Source organism: Rousettus aegyptiacus, unplaced genomic scaffold (genome assembly GCF_014176215.1).
Source record: "Rousettus aegyptiacus isolate mRouAeg1 unplaced genomic scaffold, mRouAeg1.p scaffold_m13_p_4, whole genome shotgun sequence".
Taxonomy (NCBI): domain Eukaryota; kingdom Metazoa; phylum Chordata; class Mammalia; order Chiroptera; family Pteropodidae; genus Rousettus; species Rousettus aegyptiacus.
Window position 1 is genome coordinate 131,863,097 of NW_023416307.1, and position 15,380 is coordinate 131,878,476.

The 15,380-nt window shown below is 35.9% G+C and overlaps 2 protein-coding genes across 5 annotated transcripts in view; one reads left to right on the forward strand and one right to left on the reverse strand.

The window, feature by feature from the left end:
• PIK3R4 (phosphoinositide-3-kinase regulatory subunit 4) overlaps nucleotides 1–2,700 on the forward strand; it is a 60,240-nt gene extending 57,540 nt beyond the window's left edge. For both annotated transcript variants that reach the window (XM_016140266.2, XM_016140267.2), the window contains exons 17-20: nucleotides 296–396; nucleotides 1,033–1,121; nucleotides 1,425–1,533; nucleotides 2,204–2,700. In XM_016140266.2, coding sequence (XP_015995752.1) covers nucleotides 296–396; nucleotides 1,033–1,121; nucleotides 1,425–1,533; nucleotides 2,204–2,374 — 470 coding nt within the window. In that variant the 3' untranslated portion in view covers nucleotides 2,375–2,700. The remainder of the gene's footprint in view (nucleotides 1–295; nucleotides 397–1,032; nucleotides 1,122–1,424; nucleotides 1,534–2,203) is intronic.
• Nucleotides 1–15,380, reverse strand: part of COL6A6 (collagen type VI alpha 6 chain) — a 142,129-nt gene that overhangs the window by 14,513 nt on the left and 112,236 nt on the right. For 2 of the 3 annotated variants that reach the window (XM_016140262.2, XM_016140263.2), the window contains one exon: nucleotides 8,168–10,958. In XM_016140262.2, the coding sequence (XP_015995748.2) occupies nucleotides 10,778–10,958 (181 nt within the window). In that variant the 3' untranslated portion in view covers nucleotides 8,168–10,777. Of the gene's footprint in view, nucleotides 1–8,167; nucleotides 10,959–15,380 lie in introns of those variants that run through there. The other variant, XM_016140264.2, reaches the window with a different exon arrangement.

The window sequence follows — 15,380 nt, forward strand, 5'->3', positions numbered from 1 at the left end:
CTGTAGGTTTCTTGAGGGCATAATCTGTTTGTGATTTGACTTTCCACCCCACAATTCTTTCCACTTGGTTAGATACCGGTAAATATCTACTGGTAGACTATTCAAAACATTTTTTTTTATATACTCCAGTTAGGTAACAGGGTCACAGTCTTATTTAAAAGTACTAGCAAGCATTTCTTACAGGATGGATAAAAATGGAAATGGGTAAAGGCTGACTTGGATTATCTACCAAGATGTGAGAGCTCTAAGAGCATAATTCTTATCTGAGTAACATTCTGGCCTTTGTTTCCCTTAGCTGTTCAGGGCAACAATGAAGTGTCTATGTGGGACATGGAGACTGGTGACAGGAGATTCACTCTCTGGGCCAGCAGTGCACCACCACTTTCTGAGTTACAGGTTTGACTCTAGTTTTTATTATATAGGGTAATATAAGTTCTCATAATCCAAGCACTTTCACATATTCAAAGCATTAACCCAAAAGCCTAACAGATATCATGTTTGGTAAAATAAGGATTAGGATGCCATTGCTGTATTGGGTGTTTTAGTTACTAGCTCTATAAGGTTTGTGATGTCTTTTTGGAACCCCAGTAAAAATTTGGGTTAATTAGGGAAGCTAAGATTGATGTTTAGATCATTAAAAAGTGGAACATGACCGTCTTACATTTGCTTTTGTTTCTAATTCTCATGTTGCCAAGGGTGCTTCATTGGGGCAAACGATAGAAAAGAACTTTCCTTTCTTCTCTACTTGAGGTCCTTCTCATCTGAAATAGAAAATTTTAGGAAGCCGAACAGGCTTTGCCTCTTTATTCAGAATGATACAAAACAAATGCATTTTAAAGTCCCGAAGAAAGAAGTATTTATACCTCAATTATATGCTTTCCCTTTAGATTTTGACAAAAAGATTATATACATAATCTTCAGTTAACCAGGTGCCTATAAAGCCAGTGACAGTTGATTTATCTTTAGAAATGGCACCATCATTTATAGAATACACTGGTATCCTTTATTTGACTCATATTTCCTTCTTTTAAGCCTTCTCCTCACAGTGTTCATGGTATCTACTGTAGTCCTGCAGATGGAAATCCTATCTTGCTAACAGCTGGCTCAGACATGAAAATAAGGTATAGTCTCTGATAAAGAATACTTTATGGAACATTTAAAAGGGGAAGGATAATGAAATGTGGATGGATACTATAGTTAACACTAGGGTGTTACAGATATTAGCAATCTTGTAATGTTTAAAATCACCCACATCTTGCAAGGACAGCTGTTAATACTTCATTTGTAACTAATTTCGTTATTCTAGAAAAAATCTCTTTTCCTAATACAAAAGAAAATAAGCTATGTATTGAATGTAAGCTAATGATCATTGGTTCCTCCCCTTCTTCTTCAGAGATTATCACCATCTATTTCCCCTTCCCTAGGTTTTGGGACTTGGCTTACCCAGAGAGGTCCTATGTTGTTGCAGGAAGTACTAGTTCTCCATCTGTGTCCTACTACAGGAAAATAATTGAAGGCACTGAAGTCGTTCAGGTATAAGCAGTCTTTTTTTCCTTCAACTTTTGTAGGCATAAGAATGGCTTTCATAGACACTGAGTTGATTAAAGTAAATGGCTTTGGCGATTTTTCAAGTTTAAGAAATTATTTTTTTTTTTCTCATGGCTTTTCTATTTTTTAACATTTTACTAAGGTATAATAAACATCAAAATTGTACATGTAAGTACACAGCTCGAAGTAACTATACCTTGCTCAGTCCTTAAAGGTACTTCCTTTTATAAGTTGTCTTATTATTTTCCTTAAGATCATTCAGCTAGTAAGAAGCAAAGCTGGGATTCAAACCTGGCTATTGGGACTCTAAAGCTTGTGTTCTTGAATTAGGCAAAAACTTCAAATGAAATAACATACCTGAAAGTGCGCTTCCTTCACAACAAATTATAATGAGCTTTAGAAACGTTAAATAGTATTTACTTCCATATTCTGGTTATTTATACCTCAATTATATGCTTTCCCTTTTGATTTTGACAAAAGGTAACATGCATAGATTAGTTTTTCATATTTGTCAGTGGCTCCTTATGGAATCTAATGACAGGAAACCTAGAATGTCCTGTTGGATTCTCTTTACTCCTTTCACTCAGTGTATTCACAAGAGGTAGAATGTGGTACAGGCTTTTAACTTCTGGCCTTCTCCTTCACTTTTAAACAGGAAATTCAGAATAAGCAGAAGGTAGGACCAAGTGATGACACTCCTCGGAGGGGACCGGAGTCTCTGCCTGTGGGACATCATGACATCGTCACAGATATTGCCACGTTCCAGACAACACAGGGCTTCATTGTAACTGCTTCTAGAGATGGGATTGTTAAGGTATGGAAATGAAACCTAATGATTTGTATAACTTGTAATAAAATTATAAATATAACTCAAGAGAAAGGTATTTTTAGATAAAGAACAGATTAATTTACTTAATTTTCAAAATCATGTCTCTGTTAAATGTTTCATGATAAAACACATCTCACCCAAGGTGGTTAAGGAAGTTGTACTTGATTGGTATTCTTGTTTATATCTCTTTGAGAATTGGCCAGACAATGAACAGTATCTGGGACTTTGTATTGAAAAAAGATTGTTGTGAGCTAATGTAAACACATTTTTGCTATTAAAAATGCTATTGAAAGCAGCCAATAAACTGTATTCAAGCATCTTAATGGTTTTTGTTGGTGCTTTTAACAGTAAACATTTAAAGAAATAGAATTGGTTATCACAAAGAATCAGTGACAGACTAGGCCTTCCTCTCAAATCTCTGGACTCTCAGTATTATGCTCTTTCTGCTCTAATCTTTCTTCTTGTGTGTTTTATAGCCTGTCTGATTAGTTATTTAACACTAGAACTGATTTCCTGTGTATCAGCTCTACAGAAATCTTAGCCATCATTACTGTTGGTTATAGGCTCTACTATAAATTCTGAAAAGCCTAACAGCTTCAGCTTGGTTTAATCTAGTGTAGATTATGTATTAATTAAATGCATGAGAAAGAAAAAAAGATTAAGTTATTAACATGCCAAAAATTTATATTTTTAGAAGACCAAAATTATATAATTACAGAATTAAATTTTTGGAGTCCCACTAAAATAAACCCTTCAAGGTTATTGATCATTTGTATATGAACCTGATTGTCTACACATTTACTTGTCATCTACTTGCTGAAGGGTTTATGGTGTTCAAAATATTTTAGTTTGGAATTAGTTACATGTCTATAAAACCAAAAAGTTGAATAGATAATCTGAGTCTGGGGAAAGTACAACTTGTTTAAGAAATACTCCAAAAATTTAATTCTGTAATTATATAATTTAGCCTTGGTACATGACAGTTTGAAATGAATATGTCTGGTTTCATGATTCAAAATACTTAGTGTTTAGACAGGTAAACAACAAAACTATCATAAAATCCTATCATTCAGAAAGGTCAAGAGTGAAGGGGTCCCAACTTGGCAGCGTAAGAATACCCCAAACTTACCTACATACTGAGCAGGTCCTCCTGAAGAACAACTGAGGGCTGGTTGAACAACTTATGCACAATAGATGAGAGAGGGACTACATAGCGAAGGGTAGGAAAAAACAGACACGGGAACCCTACCCAAATAGAGTGACATGCAGTAGGGAGGAGTAATAATATCAAGGGGGCTGTATGGTCTGACTCACCTGCACTGGGACACAGTGATAAAAGTGATTTAAAGGGCACAGAAAATACACGAAAAAAATTCACTTACTTACCCCAAGGAGCCTGCTAAACAGCTGGGGAACTGTGGGAACTCTCTGGAATTGGAGGTACCGGTGAGCACCTTTGTTTACAGTGCCCCTCCAATCAGATAGTGCAGGAGGGAGCTTGGTCCAAGCACTCTAGCTGGCTTGCAAGACCTCCTCAGCATACCCTGGGCCATTTGGTCACATCTGCTGCAGCCCTGGACTGCCTCAGCCAACACCTGCTACATCCTTGGTCAGCCAGTCCCCAGAGCCCTGCACTCTGGGCTTCCTCAGTACCACACAGCTCCATCCAGCCTCTCAAATTCACCCAGCACACATAGTCTGCACAGAGGTCACGCCTACACAAGACTAATCCTTCAAGATCAGGAGAGAGCTGTTTGTCTAATTCATAACAAACACAAAAAGTCAAACAAAATGAAAAAACAGAAGAGTATGTTTCAAATGAAGGAACAGAAGAACAATCCTAATGAAACAGAGCTAAGTGATTTGCCTGATAAAGAATTCAAAGTAACAGTTATAAGGATGTTCACCAAACTTGGGAAAAGGATAGAGGAACTTAGGCAGAGCTTCAACAAAGAGTTAGAAAATAACCAGTCAGAACTGAAGACTACAATAGCTGAAATGAAAAATAGAGGAAATAAACAGTAGATTAGCAACCTGGGGAGACAAAATCATGGAAATCACCCAATCAGAAAAGAAAAAAGAAAAAAACATTTTAAAAACAATAGTTTAAGGAACTTCTGGGACAACATCAAATGCACTGGAATTTGTATTCTAGGTATCCCAGAAGGAGAAAGGAGCAGAGAGCTTACTTGAAGAAATAATGACTGAAAGCTAACCTAGGGAAGGAAACAGACTTCCAGGTCCAGGAATCACAGAGTTCCAAATAAAATGAATGCAAAGAGAGTCACATCAAAACATATTGTATTAAATGCTTAAAAGTTTAAAAAAAAAATCTTGAAGGCAGCGAGAGGAAACTAACTAGTCACATTAAAAGGCAACTACATAAGGGTATCAGCGGATTTCGCAGCAGAAACTTTATAAGCCAGAAGAGAATAGTAGGATATATTTATAGTACTAAAAAAAAGGAACCTACAACCTGAAATACTCTACCTGGGAAAGTTATTCAGAATTGAAGGAGAAATAGTTTTCCAGGCAAACAAAAACTAAAGGAATTCCTCACTACTAAACCAACTTTATAAGAAATATTAAAAAGTCTTCTTTAATCATAAAAATACTATAACCAGAAATAAACATTTCATATATACATGAAAGAACTCTCACAGGTAAAGGCAAATATATAGTAAAGTCAGTGAATCGGCTGCAGTAACTCATATGAAGATTGAAAGACAAAAGTAGCAAAATCAACTATACAATAACTAGCTAGGGGACACACAAAACCAAAAGACAAACTATGACATTAAAAACAAAGTGTGGAATGGGGGTAAAAATGAAGCATTTTTAGAATGCATTGCACTTAAATGCCTATCATTAGGAACAAGATAAAGATACGTGCTCACAACACTTTTATTCAACATAGTATTGAAAGTTCTAGACACAGCAATCAGACAAGATAAAGAAAAGGCAACCAAATTAGAATCCACTGGTGTAAATATAGGTTGATATACATGAACCTCATGATAATAACAAACCAAAAGTCTACAAAAAGTACACAAAAAATAAAGAGAAAGTAACCCAAATTTAACACTAAAACCCAGCAAATCACAAGGGAAGAAACTAAGAGAAGAAAGGCACAGAATGATACAAAAACAAAAAACACAAGGTGACTGAATGGATAAAAAAAAAAAAAAAGACCCACTTACATGTTGCCTACAAGAGATCACTTCAGGACAAAAGACATGAACAGACTGAAAGGTTGGAAAAATATACTCGATACAAGTAGAAATGAAAAAAAAAGCTGGGGTAGTAATACTCAGACAAAATAGACTTGAAAGCTTACTGTAAAAACAGGCAAAGAAAGGCTTACATAATGATAAAGGGGTCAATCCAGGAAGAGGATATAACATTCAAAAATATTTACACCCAAATGTAAAAGCACCTAAGTATGTATATATATAGCCTTAAAGGAAGAAATTGACAGTAATATAAAAATAGTAGAGGCCTTTAATACCCTACTTAACATCAATAGCTAGGTCATCCAGACAGAAAATAAAGGAAACAGTGGCTTTAAATGATACATAACATTAACAAAACCAATAATAAAAATCATATGATCATCTCAAAAAGCATCTGACAGGATTCAACATCCACTTATAAGAATTCTCAACAAAACGAGTATAGAAGGAATATACCTCAACATAATAAAGGCTCTGTATGACAAAACCATACCTAACATACTCAACAGTGAAAAGATGAAAGCTTTCCTTCTAAGATTAGGAACAAGATAAAGATGTGTGCTCACAACACTTTTATTCAACATAGTATTGAAAGTTCTAGACACAGCAATCAGACAAGATAAAGAAAAGGCAACCAAATTAGGAAGAAAAACTATTACTATTTGCAGATGACATGCTATTGTATACAGAAATTCCTAAAGACTCCACCAAAAAACTATTAGAACTAATAAATGAGTTCAATAAAGTTGCAGGATATAAAATATTCAGAAATCTGTAATACATTAGTAACAAGCTATCAGAAAGAGATTAAGAAAATAATTCCATTTACAATTGCATCAAAAAGAATAAAATGCCTCAATAAATTTAACCAAGGAGTTTAGTAAAAAAAAAACCTGTACTCTGAAAATTATGACATTAATGAAAGAAACTGAAGACAATGCAAATAAAAAATATACCATTCTCATGGATTGGAAAGATTAATGTAAAAATGTCCATACTACCCAAAGCAATCTACAGATTCAATGCAATTTCTATCAAAATACCAATGACATTTTTCACAGAACTAGAACAAATAATTCTAAAATTTATATGAAACCACAAAAGATCTGGAATTGCCAAAACAATCTTGAGAAAGAAGAACAAGAACAAAGTTGGAGGCATCAAGTTCCCTGATTTCAAACTATACTGCAAGCTATAGTAATGAAAATGGTATGGTACCAGCACAAAAACAGACACACAGATCAAAGAAACAGAACAGAGAACCCAGAAATAATCCCACACATATATGGTCAATCTACAAGGGAGGCAAAAATATGCAATAGGGAAATGACAGTCTCTTGAATAAATGGTACTGGGAAAACTGTATAGATACATGTAAAAAATTAATCTGCACAACTCTCTTATACTATATACTAAAATAAACTCAAATGGATTAAAGACTTAATTGTAAGACCTGAATCCATAAAACTACTAGAAGAAGAGTAAACCCTTTGACATTAGTCTTAGCAGAATTTTTTTTGGATATGTCTCTCTGAACAAGGGCAATGAAAGCAGGTGTAAACAAATGGGGCTACAATAAACTAAAAAGCTTTTGCACGGTGAAACCATTAACAAATGAAAAGACAACCCACTAAATAGGAGAAGATATTTGCAAATGATACATCCAATAAGGAGTTAGTATCTAAAATATATAAAGAACTTACACGACTCAACATCAAAAAAAAATTGATTAAAAAATGGTCAGATGTCTTGAATTTATATTTATTTAAAGACATGTAGATGGCTAAAAACATAAAAAGATGCTCAACATCACTAATCAGGGAAATTGAAATCAAAACCATAATGAGATATCATTTAACACCTGTCAGAATGGCTATCATCAAAAAGTCAATAATAAGTGTTGACGAGTATGTGGAGAAATGGGAACCCTTGTGCACTGTTGGTGGGATTGTAAATTAGTGCAGCCACTATGTTAAACAATATAGACATTCCTTAAAAAATTAAAAATAGAACTACCACATGACCCAACAATTCTAGTTCTGGGCATTATCCAGAGAAAGCAACACTAATTCAAAAAGATGTATGCAGCATTATTTACAAAATCAAGATATGGAAGAAACCTAGGTGTCCATCGACAGATGAATGGATAAACATGTATATATACCCACAATGGAATATTATTCGGCAATAAAAAAAGAATAAAATCTTGCCATTTTTGACAACATGCTAAGTGAAATAAATCAGAGAAAGACAAATACCATATGATTTCATTTATATGTGGAATCTTAAAAAAACTAATCATCAAACAAAACAGAAACAGACTCATAGAAAACAAACTGATGGTTGCCAGAGGAAAAAGGTGTGGGAGGGTGAATGAAAAAGATGAAGGGAAGTAAGAGGTACAAACTTCCAGTTGTAAATAAGTCATGGGGATGTAATTTACAACACAGAGAATACAGTCAATAATATTGTAATATCTTTGTACTGTGACAGATGGTTACTAGATATATCATGGTGATCACATTGTAAGGTATATAAATGTAGAATCACTATGTTGTTACACTTGAAATATTGTATGTCAAATGTCCTTTAATAAAAATGATAAATCAGAAATGATGGACTCTGACTAGATAACTGAATGAATCTTTAGAATTTGTAATTTGATTTGGCGTTATTATGTTGCATTGCCTTTATTTCCCTTAAAGTCTGCTAAGGTCGTAATTACAGAGTTTCTTAGCTACTGTGTCAGATTTAGTCTGCAGAGTTTGTAGGAAATTTTTTTGAGACATAAACTGTTATGCTGAGAATGGGTTTCAAGTCTGGAGCCATTGGATAAACCAGGACTAATAAATGTGACAAATGCTGAGGGAAAAATGTGGAGTGGGTTAATGGAGATATAATCCTTTTCTCATTTTACTATCCATTTTTCTCTCCTTTAAAATCTTCCCCTCCCCTGCTTTTCAACAGAGATCATTTGGTTACGTTTTACTAAGTATTACAATCTGATTCTCTGTTGAGTTGCATCTCTTTTCCACTTCTACATTTTCTTCTTTAATATGTTTGACTCATAACTCAATGTAGAAATAATAGGAGTCATGTCATTATAGGCAATTAATTTACATTTTTAAACCAAGAAGCATCACTGCTTATACATGTGATTCTTGGTTTAAATAGAGTTTTATTTAATTTACACTAATCTTTTGCTGCTTTCCCCTTTTAGGAGAAAGGTAAATCACGGAGAATGCTAATATTAGGGATTTATTTTTTTAAATGAACTTAATATTTGCAGTACGTTTCAGATTCTTCACCTGTTAATGATTAAAAAGACCCAAAATGCTAAGATAATCTCAATCATCCAGGGAATATTTGCTTGGTGTACTTTACTTATCAGTGCAGAAAAAAATAAAAGTATTTCCAGTTATAAACAGAAGAAAAGACTTTACTTAATCCAAAGTTAACCAGAAAAATTCCTTTTATTAAAATACCTCTTAAATATTGCTCATCAATTTCCTGTACTTGAAGCATAATTTTTTCCTGAATCCCTAAGCACCACTTAAGATATGAAGAAACCTGATGTACTTTATTCTTTTCTATTACCTGAGTATGAATAATATGTCATTTTCACTCCTTACCCACCCGCTACCCTCCCCTCCCCAGAAGACATTGGGAGTTATCTCTGTGGAGTTTCCTGAGTAAGGACGGCAGAAGTGGTTTAAAAACACACAGCAGATTGCCACCCTTTTCCAGGTTTTACGAAGAGAGAAATAGAAAAGAATCAGACCAAACCTCTGGCATTGGGTGTCAGTAACCATCTGCCCCACACATCTAAGCAGGGCCTCTCTCCTTTCCCAAAGAGTCATATTCTCCCTCGCAGGGCCATTGCTACCAGCTGTGGAGCCAGCTCGCGCAATTTGAGGTAAAGTCCAAACATTGTGTCTAAATTAAATAATGCTCCTTTGGTGTTTAATTGTTGAAAATAATCAGCTCTGTCATAAGATTTAGTTGTATGATCTGGATGGGGGTGAGGAGAGAGCGAGCCATCAGAGAATGCTAACGGGGGCTAGGCACTTAGAAAACCTTTCCTGCTCAACTTACACTGATCTCGTTCACATCTCTGCAAAGCCATATGTATTTGAAGATCAAAACATTAACACCTTTCTTTTCTTTACCGAAGTCAGTGTACATTTATGCTCTTTTCAGAGTTCTGCCAATCCCATTTAGTGCTGTTTACTATTGGCTAAATAACTACCTGATGCGTAAAAGTAACTAAGAGTTTCACCCATGACAAGTTTTGCCTTTAATCTCCTGTCTATGGCTTTTTAAAAATAATAAATGACAATAATGGGGAAGAAAGAATAAAAGCCCATAAAAATGTCCAGGCAGGAGTCTCTATATATCGAGAAGGGAACTTCTAGGTCAAAAGCTATAATTTGTGTTCTGGGAGAATTAATGAGTTTCTTAGTGAGTTAGGGAGGATTTGGAGCTAGGGGAAATTAGCCTGTGCTTCACACTTGTCCAAGCAAACAACTGAAGAAGGTGGGAGGAAACCTTCCAGCACGAGCCCATCGAAGGACAAGCCAGTATATACAGACAGTGGTATGTTTAAATGGACTCGTCATGGGAGGCCACATTTTCAAAATCATGACATACCAACAGCATCAACCTCTCAGGTGAATGGTGGGGTCTCCCAAAACACTTGGTTAAACAGATGAGCTTTAAACAATACTAAATTAAGAAAGACGGCTTGGTTTGCAGAAAATGAACTGGACAGAGACCTACAATCGAAAGAATTAGCATTGGCCCATGTACACACATGTATACACTATGTAAAATTTACCTTCAAAGTATATCTCTGTTAGACTTTTCAAAACACTTCTTCAATTCTTCCATCTTTTAATGATAACAGTCCTTGAACTTATCAGTCTTAGCATGCTGGAATTATTAGGAGTAGTGAAATAGGTGAATAAGATATATCTTAATACCAATGACAGCAAGGGGTCAAGTTGCCTTATAATCTATAAACTGGTTTGTCCGGCCCTCCGGAGTGAACCTCCAGATACAGGCAGATATCCAAATAAAAGTTGCCATGGATTTGGCAGTGAGTTTACTTAAGTCCAGAGTCTTACCAGGCTTCCTAAGGCTAAGTTCTTTGAGCACTTCCTTGATGTCATTTGGGAACAGTTTTTGTCACTTTTTTTCCATTTTTAAAGGTAATATATGTGTTTCCGGTAAATTTTCTGGTGTTTGTTCCTCTGCCTCTTTCTACTCTTGAAACATGTCTTTTACCTTGAAAGAATTTTGCCTTCCGTAATGCATCTTCGAGGGCAGCTTTCTGTGGTCCAACAAAGCTATACAACAAAAGAAGAGAAACATCATAAAAGATAGATGCCATTTCAACTTCAGTGGACTATATTAATTTTTCTTCCTAAATTAATTGTCGTAACCATTCCTTGTTGCATCTTTCCTTCAGGGTAATTGTATTAATATTATTAAACTGGAGATTTATACTGGGGAGTTAAGCTGGGGATAAGCATGTTATTTAATTATGTAAAAGTGTAATTTGAACAACACAGCTGCTTTTTTATGGAACTTGTTCCACTTTATATGGTTGGCGCCTTCTTATTCAGATTTGGGTTCAAATGGTACTTCGTTAGAGACCACCATATCTATAGTTTACCCAGTCCCATTCCCACTTCCAGTCTCTCAGTACAACATGCTACTTTTTTTCATAACCCTACATTTAAATTTGTGATCTGCTCTCAACTCTTCCACCCTTCCAGGCAGAAAGTAAATTTCACATGATCATGTCTGGTCACCATAGTAATCCCAGGAACCTAGAAGAATTCTGAGCACATAGTAGATGCTCAATAAGTATTTCTCTAATGAAAGTATAAATGAATGCCACCTCCTCCATACCTCGCTCCCTTCCCATTATCCATTCATCCATCCAGATATTTATCTGCTCTATGGAAGGTACTGTGTTAGGTACAGTGAAGGACATAGGATCGGCACCATCTCTGGGAAGTGCATAAAAAGTTTGATGGAGAATCATGAGTTAACCCAATGGTAAAGGAGAGCTGGAAGCAGGCTCTGGAAGGCTTTGAATGCCAGATAGAAATCAAAGAATGACAGAAGCCAAGTGCTGGCTAGAAGTCCTAACCTGTCCAATAAAATTCTGTGCTAATGGAAATGTCTTATAATCTTCACTGGCTAGTATGGCAGCCACCAGCCACATGTGGCTATTGGACATTTGTAACATGGTTAGTGTGACCGAGGAATTGAATTTTTAAATTTCATTTAATTAAAAGCTAGTGGCTATTATATTGAACAGCACAGGAGGGAAGCCACTTCAGATGACATTATTTTAGAAGGAGGTAGTAGAAAGAGTTTTGGTTCCAAAAACACTGTTATATTTCTGCTTTTCTACTTATTAGCTGAGCAGCTCTGAGCAAATCAGTTAACTGGAGTGATCCTTGTTTCTTCAGGTGTGCAATGGGGAGAAAAACAACCTACTTGTGAGCAACAGTTGAATTCGTCTAGACTAGTTACTATGGTGCTCTGCTGATTACAGAGGAGGAAATAGGTGCATTTAGGGGTAAAGGTCAGTGATAGAAGAGACTATAACCCAACTCGGATACTAAGAGTCCAGTGTTACTTTCGTTGGACTAGGTCTTTATTCAGGACACTATGAAGAACTATCAAGATATTTGGAATAAGAAAGTGAAATGAGAAATGTCATGCTTTCAGAATATAGGTGCAGAGCCACATGGACTGGGGCAATTTGGACATTTAAGGAGGTATGAGGAGCCTGGCATATTAGCTCTTCATGAACACTTTTGAGTGAGTGTGTGACAGCCTAGTGGCATTAGAAGAGAAGGTTTGTCAATACCAGTAAACCTCAGAAATTAGCCAAATCGTGGTCACGAGAAGAGTCAGAATTCCAAATGTGGAGACCAGGAAAAGAGTGGCAAAATTGACTATGATCTATTCACATTTGGATTTTCCTGCTTTCACCAGCTATAAATCTCTTTCACAGAAACATCAAAATTTTGAAAATAAGTGAAATATACAGAAAGAATTTAAAATTAAGTTATTTCACTTCTCACATACATGCGTACACATGTGCATACACATTACATTTGCTTCTTTCATTTATAATGATAGGGGTGAAAGAAAAACCAACAAAGAAAACCAACAAAGAAAACCATGCCATTCACGTTACATAGACCCAGAAGCCTCCATGCATTATATACTACATGTCTGGGCTTCTGAATCTCAAATCTCAAAGTGTGTCTCAGTTCACTTATGTTAGGGCTATCAGGAACGTACTAAGTTGACCAACAGACTTTTCCTACTTACCAAAAATGGCAGTCATGGCTAAATTGCAGTGCAAACGTTATTTCCTCACACCTTTCCCCGTTTTTGCTCTTCTCTGTATTTTCTTACTAATTTCCAGACTAAATATTAGGAACTCAAATTCCTCATAGTCCTAATTGTCTATAGGCACAGATCATGGAGACTGCATTCTTTTTAAATCTGTAACACACTGTTTTCATGGCCTAGTTTATCTTATCTGTACTGGTCTCTTCCCACCCCATCCCCCCTCTTTCAATTGGATCCTTTTTATGGTAAGTTTAGTTATTTTTGTTAAGAAATAGTTGTTAAATTGGTAACTGCTTCTATAGCATGGCATTGCTCTTTTTTTTCTTTGCCTTAAACATTTTTATTCTTAAAACAAATATGTAAAATCATATCTCTGAATTCCCATTTTTTTCACTCTCTTGTATGTAGGAGCTTGCTTTTGATAAACATTTGCTAAGATTGGAGTACCCTGTTTGAGAATCAAATAGACTGTGTATTTCTTTCTCCTGCTCTGTATTGCTCAGATAGTTCTGTACTGATTGGTAACTCCAACAATAGGTAGTGAAGATAAAGAAATAGAAATGAAATAGTCAATTCATTTTGCAACTTGGGTCTAGCTCCAGTAAAACTTGTGGAAAGATGTGGCAACTAGATAAAATGAAGTGAGCGGGACAAATTGTGGATTTCAGTTCTCTATGATCACAGATTCCTCCATCTATGCAGAGAATTAGGAGTCAGTCATATTTCATTTACTAGTTGACTGAATTAATTGAAGTAGAAAATACAAATGGATTGCTTCTATTTCAAGAATTTTTTTTTAATACACATTTTGTATGTCCAGAAAATTACTTTGGAAAGCAGAATTACCACAGATGTTTCATTCATATGGCTTTGGTGACTGTGTCCATTTTTACAATTCAATTGTCCTGTCACTGGTTTACAGTCTGGCACAAATGCTTCTCTACTGGATGAAGCAGTAAGCAGGTGGCTTTTTTTTTTTTAATTGCCTCTGAACAGAGCTACGTGTTTACAAAGAGACTACACTGCAATCTCACCCTCACTGGCCATTTGTCTCCTTGGTTGTTTGTGTTTGGGTCCAGTTTCTTTCTTTTCCATTTGATAGTTATTACCTTCCACCTGTATTTTTTAAAAAAATCTCAGAGCATAATGACCTAATTCTTATGCAAGTCACTCTGAGGGTTTGACAAGTCATCTTTATAGCCAGGCCTCTTGCCTACCAGGCATTCTCGCCTTCCTCAATTCTGTGTGCTCAATTCTGTCTCACTTTTCTTGAAAGGCTCAGGCAGGGGATTTCAGAAGCAACTATGTGCCTTCTTAACCCTTTTTAATAGTCTTTGGTCACTTAGAGAAGGGTTGGGGTTTCTCAACCTAACATACCAACAGGGAGTTTGCCAGCAGAGGTATGGATTTCCTGTCTCAATTTCTGATACCTCACTCAGCCAGTTCCTGACATTTCACCATTTTGGATTCACAGGGGAAGCTGTATCTCCTTCCCTACCCATACTGCTCTTCAAACGGAACACATGGGTAGGAGTGGTTTCCAAAAATGCCTTTTAATTTGCATAAGTTGGCTCCCACATCTGCCCTTGCAGTAATGGTCCGCTACACGATGTGTGGAGTACAACACAAATGCAAATTCGAAGCCCCTTTCCACACTTCCAGACACCTGCAGCAGGGGGAGCCCTGCTCTCGGCAGACTGACCGCGCAGGCCTGTTTAGGCCTGACTTCAGGAGGCATTTGCTGCTGGACAGTTCCCGACTCTTCCCAGGGTGAGGAAAGCGCTTCCAGGCAGAGGCTTCTAGAGCTTCTGGAGCTGGGGCTTTAGGATTAGGAGTGCCTCTCTGGCCCTGATCACCACATAGAAATGCACACTGCACAATAACAGTAGGCGCGCTGTTGAAGGCATTTGCCTAAGTGTTATTCCCAAGAGCTGGTGCACATTTGCTATCAGTCGGATGTGGGGCAGATGTGTGTGTGTTAGCACAGCATTTACCACTGAAACAAAGAAACACTCTTTTAACATCTTGATTTATATTATTTCTAATTTTAAAAATGTAAGTAATATTCAGAAATGCAAAAGATATATGTATATTATTTTTAAAAGAACCAACTTTTGCCTTTATTGATACATTTTTAAGTATCTTAATTAAAAAATATTAAGTTCTTTTATTCCTATCTTTGGGAATATTTTGGGTTGTTTACCCTTTTATAAAAGCTTAAGAGCAATGTTTAGTTCATTAGCTTTTAATGTTTAAAAAATTTCCTTAATTATTAAGACTATCAACTTTCCTAAATTATGAATTCTGATGTATCCCATAAGTTTTGACATATTCTACAGTTCTAAGCGTTTTTACGTTTTATTGTGATTTTTTAGTCCTATTTGTTA